The sequence below is a fragment of the Psammomys obesus genome, unplaced genomic scaffold, assembly GCF_907164565.1.
Source record: "Psammomys obesus unplaced genomic scaffold, mPsaObe1.curated_primary_1811, whole genome shotgun sequence".
In the NCBI taxonomy this organism is placed as follows: Eukaryota; Metazoa; Chordata; class Mammalia; order Rodentia; family Muridae; genus Psammomys; species Psammomys obesus.
In genome coordinates, this window is record NW_026586383.1 from 10,029,703 (window position 1) to 10,037,257 (window position 7,555).

The 7,555-nt window shown below is 51.0% G+C and overlaps 1 protein-coding gene across 1 annotated transcript in view; it reads right to left on the reverse strand.

The window, feature by feature from the left end:
• Ulk4 (unc-51 like kinase 4) overlaps window positions 1–7,555 on the reverse strand; it is a 246,945-nt gene that overhangs the window by 185,986 nt on the left and 53,404 nt on the right. The window contains exon 21 of the mRNA XM_055601553.1: window positions 7,041–7,223. Within this exon, the coding sequence (XP_055457528.1) occupies window positions 7,041–7,223 (183 nt within the window). The remainder of the gene's footprint in view (window positions 1–7,040; window positions 7,224–7,555) is intronic.

A 7,555-nucleotide genomic window follows, 5' to 3' on the forward strand; every position in this document is an offset into this window, starting at 1 on the left:
CCCTCAGGGAGAAAGGGTACCCTGACAAAACAGGGGACATACCGGGATGACAACAGACCCCAACATGATGAGCTCTCAAGGAAAGTCCCAGCGAATGGTACAACTGCAGAAAAGTACTCAATTCATGGAAATGAAACCCACAGCACGCTTCACTTTATGGGTAAAGCCAAATTCTCCTGATGTAGAAATTAGTGAAAAAACTAAGACCTATAACCCTGAACCCTAGACAGTACAGGTCAGTTGGCTCCTACAGGGAATCCTGTCTGCACAGTGCAATGCGTCCTAGCCTGATCTCCACTGTGGTGGTAAACACGATGACCAAAAGCCACTTGGGGAGGAAAGGGGTTATTTGGCTGATACATCAGACTCCGTTACTGAGGGACACCAGAGCAGAAACTCAAGCATGGAATCCGGAGACAGGAACTGAAGCAGAGGCCATGGAGGGGCATGGTTCGCTGGCTTGCTCTCTATGTCAAGATCAGCTGCTTTCCCTGTACAGCTAGGCCCCCCTAACCAGAGAACAGCATCACCCATAGCGGGCTGGAACCTCACACATCAGTCATTGAGCAGAGAACAGCATCGCCCATAGCGGGCTGGGACCTCACACATCAGTCATTGAGCAGAGAACAGCATCGCCCATAGCGGGCTGGGACACCCCACAGACATGTGTGCAGGCCTGTCTGATGGAGAAAATTCCTGGTCAAGGCCCCTCTTCCCTGAGGTCTCCAGGTTTGTGTCAAGATGACAACTGAAGCTGACAATGACACTGAGGTTGTCAACACTAACAGTCAAATAAATGCAAAATCAGGATACACACTAACCCACTTCACGAAAAAGACCAGAAAAGATGAAGGTGCTCCTGATCAGCCTAAAGCAGCTGATGGCTGGCGTGCCTGTCCACAGCTGACAGGAGATGGCCACGGCTCAAAACCCTGCAGTTTTCTTTAGCTGCTGACCTGAAGGAATCTGTCCTCTCAGAGTGAAGAATGGATAAATCCCAAGTGCACATACATGCTGTGGTAACACCGACACAAACAAAGCCAGACAACGTCAGACCCTAGAGGTGGGGACCTGTTAGACGACACGTGCCCACAGCAGCACCCCAGCCCCACTGTGCAGCTCCCCAGCCCCACTGTGCAGCTCCCCAGCCCCACTGTGCAGCTCTCGCCTCACGGCAGGCGTCTCAGGAGAGGGCAGGGAGGTGACAGGAGATGGCTCTGGCAGCAGAGGTGGACGCCTGAGACTCGCTGGCCAGCCAGCCTGAACTCTAGAGCTCATGCTGACAGAGGCAAGAACATGGGCTGACATCACATCTTGGGAGACCTCAGCAAGCACTGACGCATGTTCCTGGAGAACACAGACAGAAAGCCATGGCAAGCTCCACCCTGTCACCTCATAGGCACTGGGGACTCGTTTCCATTTCATAAAGCCTCATTAGCAACTTCTGCACCAGCAGTCAACTGACTTCTCAAGAACAACACCTCGTGGGCTGCAGACATGGCTCAGTGGTTTAGAGCACTGGCTGCTCTTCCGGAGAACAAGGGTTCGAGTCCCAGCACCCACCTGGTAGCTCACAACCATCTGTAATTCCAGTTCCAGGGGATCTGATGTCTTTTGGCCCCTGTGTGCACCAGATACATGCATGATCACAGACATGCAGACAAAACACCCATGCACATTAAATACATCCTTAAAGGGAAGGGAGGGCAGTGGGCACTGAGGCAGCTGCCCGCAGTGGGCTCTCCCCACCTGCAGGCTGGACCACTGTCTGTCACTACCAGCAGACCGCTGCACCGCCAGCCCGTCACAGTATCCCACCAATAAGCATAGATGTTCAAAGTCACCGAGTCCCTAAATCCAGTAAACAACCAGACTTCAGATAAACCTTACGAAGAAATGGAACATTAGAGAATTTCCATCTTCAAATACATTTCTAAAAAACAGAAATTATCCAGGTGTGGTGGCGCACACCTTTGATCCGAGCACTTGGGGAGGCGGAGGCAGGTGGATCACTCTGAGTTTGAGGCCAGCCTGGTCTACAGAGTAAGTTCCAGGACATCCAGGGCTACACAGAGAAAGCTTGCCTCAGAAAGAAAAAAACAAAAACAAAACAAAACAGACCAAAAACAAAGTAAAATAAAATAACTGGCTGGAAAACTTGATTAATATGAACTAGTCCATTTACTGTAAAGTTGGTGAACTTTTAGTAAATGCAGGCTTTGAATGCTTCCTCACCTAGACTCACCAAGAACCATACGAATGACGCTGATGAGGTTGCCTGTGTCACTGTTAGCCTGGGAGGGGAGAAGCCTCTACCTAATCCTTCCTGTCAGCATAGATCCAAAATGCAAGCACAGTCGCTTTTCTACTGGTTAATTCAGGTCCAGGGCTTGGGGGACACCAGCATTAGTCAATCCTGCGCATCACCAGAGTCCTGGGGACACAACACAGTGAGTGTAGGGACACGGGGCACCAAGGCGTGGACGCAGTCATGGGGACACAGTCATGGGGACTTTCCAACCCAGGGGCCCACAGTGCACAGAGCTGTGCCCCACAGGGATCACTACTCTTTCAGCCCAGCGGAACTTGCCAAGCAGGGGCTGATTTCCCTAAGTCGTCCTGGCTAGTGACAGAGGGCAGCTCAGTGCTGCTGGCTTCCCCAGGACTCGGTGCCTGAATCTGGTCCCAGTCAGAAGGGGGGACAGTAAGTCACAGCCTCCTCACAGATGCAAAGGGCAGGGAGAGAAGTGGAGTCACAGATAAAGAGAGAGAACACATAGAAGACAGGCAGGCAGGCAGGCAGGCGGACGAACGGACAGACAGGCAGGTGGCAGGCATAAAGCACCACGTAAACCTGACGTGACTGTGCACAGATACAATCCCAGCATTTGGGAGCAGCAGTGTCTTGAGTTCAAGGCCATTTTGAGATACACAGTTCCATACCAGCCTGGCATACTAGAAACCCTGCCTCAAAAAAAAAAAAAAAAGTCAATTATTTTTTAGTACACTCCAACTTTTTTTAAAAAAACTCGAGTAGGTACGTAAGTGCACATAGAACAAGCCATATCACAGAGCTGGGCATAAGAGGGTGTGAAACACTTTGATTTGCCTGACTGTGCTTCCCTACATGGGAATGACCCAAGCACAAAAACACTCATTAAAAATAAGAACTGTACTTGAAGTCAAAATGTTATTGCTGCCATCCTGACCAAACACTGTGAAACAGTAAAATTGTATCGCATTAAGAGCCAAGATTTCCAGCTTAAATTAAAAAGAAAAAAGCTACTGTAAAGCCATAGGTAGAAAGACCACCACAGACGATAACTAACGTATCTTAACTAAGGGTTGGCTGGCTCCGGCAATCAAAGACTGGGAACAATAACCAGCCTGAGCCCAAAGAGAGCCTCTGCCAGACTCCTTGGAGAGACAGGTGGCTCTAGATCCAGAGACAAGACATCCAAGCCGGAAACATTGTCATATCACACAGCAAAACACAAAGACCACAGGAGTCTAGACGAAAAGACCCAGGAGGCAACTTGCAGCCTTTAGGAAGGCTGCTTTGTGCTGCACTGACTGACAAAGCCAAGTCATAAAATGTGTGCGCGTGAGAGAATACTCAAAGCGGCAGTCTTCAGAGACTGCGAAGCAACCAACTCATTATTCTACAAACAGTAAACAAACGAACAAAGCATTTACCCTGCCTTTGCTCCAGCAAAGCACGCCAGCTCACTCCTCTGATGTCTTTCCAGCACAGGAACCCTAAGTGATAAAGACAAGGCTCGGGTGCTGGAGGAGCCCAGAACAGGCAACCTTCACCGAAAGCTGGGCCGAAGCCTCAGTAACCCACATAGATCTTGCTCTAGGTGCCCAGGCCTCGGCTGCTCCACACATCAGAACAGAGGCAGGGGAGTGACTGCCTCTTCTCCTGGAAGGAATCCGTTCCCCTGGAGCAGTTACCCTCCCTCAGCAATCCAAAGCGGGCTCTAGTCAGCCCTGTGAGTACAAGAAACACACACATCATTTTAAAAGATGCCATATTTTTATAGCGTTTGCCAGACTCAATCAGCCAAATCCAAGCAAAGTCCACAGAACTCTGAATTCTTTGCTCAAAACTCCATTTTAAACATGGAAAAAGATGTCAGGGGACCACCATGTGGGGAGAGGGAACAGGCCAATCAGCCCGAAGCAGAGGATGTGGTTAGATCCAAGTTCAAATGTCCTATCAAAAAGTCACGTCCAAGACAACGAGGCAACCGTGAACCTGCAGGACTGACAGGGCTGGCAACACGGTAAGGGTGCGCACAGCTAACGCTGATGATCTGAGCTCGTGCCCGGGCCCACACGGTGGAAGAGAGACTTGGCTCCTGAAAGCTGTACCATGTCTCCCACATGCATGCTGACGTATGCAATCCCATCTTTAGATATGATTATAAGCGCGCACACACACACCACATAAAAAAGACTGAAGTTCTCACTGCTTTGTGACAGGATGAATCAGGAAGTGCCTCAACCATGCCATGGTGTCAGGGTTTTACCTCATGACACGGGAAAGAAATGCACTTGAGTCAAATGAAATCAGCTATGTATATCTGACTATAGACGACAGGTGCACGTGGGGCCTAAATGAGTCAACCAAATTCACGTCTGAAGCTTTTGGACGTGCATGCCTTCATCACCATGGCTGCTCTGAGCAGCGACCGTCAGTTCCTCAGCACTCAGTTCCTGGGAGTCTTTTAGAGGGTGGCTTTGTTTCTGCAGTCCCGGTATGTCTCTGTAACAGCTACCTAGCATGCAAGGTTCCATGAGGCTGGGGCTGGCCTCCACCTACTCAGCCACACAGCTGCTCGGACCTTCTCCTCTCAGGCTCAGAAGTTCTAAGTTCCAAGAGCAGCCCCCGTCTGCCTGTGTGCTAAAATCAGAAGACAAAGCAGACTCTGCACCACAGCCACAACTGCCAATATTCTGAAACTAACTTCCATGGCTCCTGGAAGCCACAGATGAGAGGGCGAAGAGAAGAAAAGCAGAATTCACCACAGGACCACTGTCTGGGCTGACAGGAAGACAGGAAAGCAGACTGAAAGAAAGAAGGGGGCTTTGACCATGAACTCTGGACAGCTCTGGGGCACAGCACATTGGCACCGTTGGGCCTTTCACTAGCACTGCTTCTAACATAATAACCACAGTGCTAAGATAAACTACTCAGAAAAGGGGCCTTTTAAATATGAGGGTAACCTGGCAATTCCACTTCAAAGTTTATCACAGGAAAATGACTAAGGAGGCAGGAAGGCAGCTCTGTAGAAAGCAACTGCTGAGCCAGCATAAAGATCAGAACCCAGCACCCAGGTAGAAGCCAAGCCTGGAAGTTGACACCTGGAAACACAGTGTGAGGCGTAGGCGAAGGCATCAGGATTCCGGGAACATGCTGGCCAGTCAGCTGACTAAGCCTGAAAACACTATGCTCTGTAAATTAATAAGGTGAACCCAATAAAGGCCACCCCGCCTTCTCCCAACAGGGCAGTGAGGGCAGACCACAGGTGTGAGCACAGATGTGGCTCTGTCAAAGCCACACTTGGAGAAGCAATGGGCTTACTAAGGTTACTTACAGGACCGTGAGTGAAGGGTTGCACAGGAGCATGGGTAATCCAAAGGTGCCTGCATCAGCAAAGCCCACCCAGCCTGAATGTGAACTTAGAAGAGCTGTCATCTTTGCATGATGCGCAGGCAGCTCAGCAGGCTGGAGGGTCTCCTCTCCTCAGCCATCCCTACCACTTATATAACCTTGGGAAGAGAGGAGCCTTTAAGTCTGGCCTGTTTCAGGGACTTCCTGAGACTAGTGAGTTGGGTAGCTCCTGAGTCACAGGCAGCCTGTCTTTAGCTTATAGCCAGGCACTTGCTATAAAACATCCCCACCGGTGCATGCACACGTGAGCACGCCAAGCACAAGTGTGCGTATAATAAATGCACTCGTGCACAAGAAAATAACCAGGCAGAGCTACACAAAGCCGGAGGAACGAGAGTAAGCCTGCAATTCGCAAAACTGCGATACAGCTGCTATTCTGTTTCAGCCATACACCGTGAGAAGCCCTTCCCCGGCTCCATTAGCAAAGGGGCTGCAGGGACCCTTTGACCTAGGACCTCACTGACCATGACAGCGCACCCCAACACTATCTCCTGACAGAGCAGCGTCAAGTTGCAGTAACACTCAGCCCTCCCCTCAGATTCAGGCTGGACAGGGCAGTCCAGTAGAGGGAAAACAGTCCCATAAGCAGGCAAAAGAGTCAGAGACTCTTGCCATGGCCCCGATGTTAGGAGTCCCACACGAAGACCAAGCTTCACAGCCATAGGGTGACCTCATCTGTACACGACGGCAGCATTTAAAGCCCAGGGAACTGAAGAGCAAATCTAGACACACAGGCTGCTTGCCAAAACACCACACTGGAGTGAAGACCGAGCGCTGTGCTCTGTATTCAGAGCTATCTTAATGTCACAGTCTAGGGCATCTGAAACCGTTAGGTTCAAATCACTCAGCAGACACAGCATTCACTCGTGGGCTCCTCCCAGCCGGGGGAGGGGCAGTGCACATCACTCTTCCGCAGGGCCAAGAACTCACACCTCAGAAGGGCTGGTACTGAGACCCACAGCCACGGTGCAAACTGGAAACTACTAGGAACCAGATGAAGAACATCAAGAGGCCAGAAGGAGGCGAAGTCAGAAACGGGAAGGTGACATGAGTCAGGGAGTATTTGACAAGGAGGGGATGGACACGGATCACAGGAAGTAAAAAGGGGGCCCCGGCCCCCAGGAATCCAAAGAGCTGGGTGCAAGGACACAGCGTAAGGAAGAGCAGCAGGAGGAAGTCTCGTTAAAGAAGGCGGCAGGAGCCACATGTCACAGAAAGTAGTTCTGGCATCTTCGAGAGAACATTGTGTGGGACAGACAGGGAAGGTCAAAAGGCCTTGCTGGATGAAACTCGAGGGTGACAGGTCAGGCAGCGCGCGCCGTGGAGGAAGGCTGGCTCCCGCAGTCCAGCAGCTTCCTACCTTCTCTTGGATCAGCCGCTGAAGATGAATCCCACAGGACAGCATGGCCGTGAACAGCGTCAGCATGTACTGCTGCACTCTGCAGATGGAGGAGGCCAGGGAGCCGATGACAGCATTGAGCCCCACCTTCTCGATGACGTTCTGAAAGATGGCAGGAGACTGGCGCGTGATTCTGCATAGGGCCTGCGGGGACAGGGGACAGACCCATTGCAACCTGGGGTACCCGGCACCCCCACACCACAGATGACTGAGTAATAATGAGATCAAGGAAAAGGCAGGTGAGTTATCAGAAACAAGAGGGCAGAGGGAGAGAGGGGAGGGGTTGGGGAGAAAGATGTTTCAAACAGTGAAAGCACTCCCAAGTTGGAAATCTCAGCAAAATAAAGTATTTCTTTTCTGAGGCTGAGCTTCACTTGAAGCTGCTCCTGTTGGTAAACAAGGAGAGCAGGCTGCGATGGTGTGAGGTACAAGGAGAGCAGGCTCCGATGGTGTGAGGTGGAAGGAGAGCAGGCTGC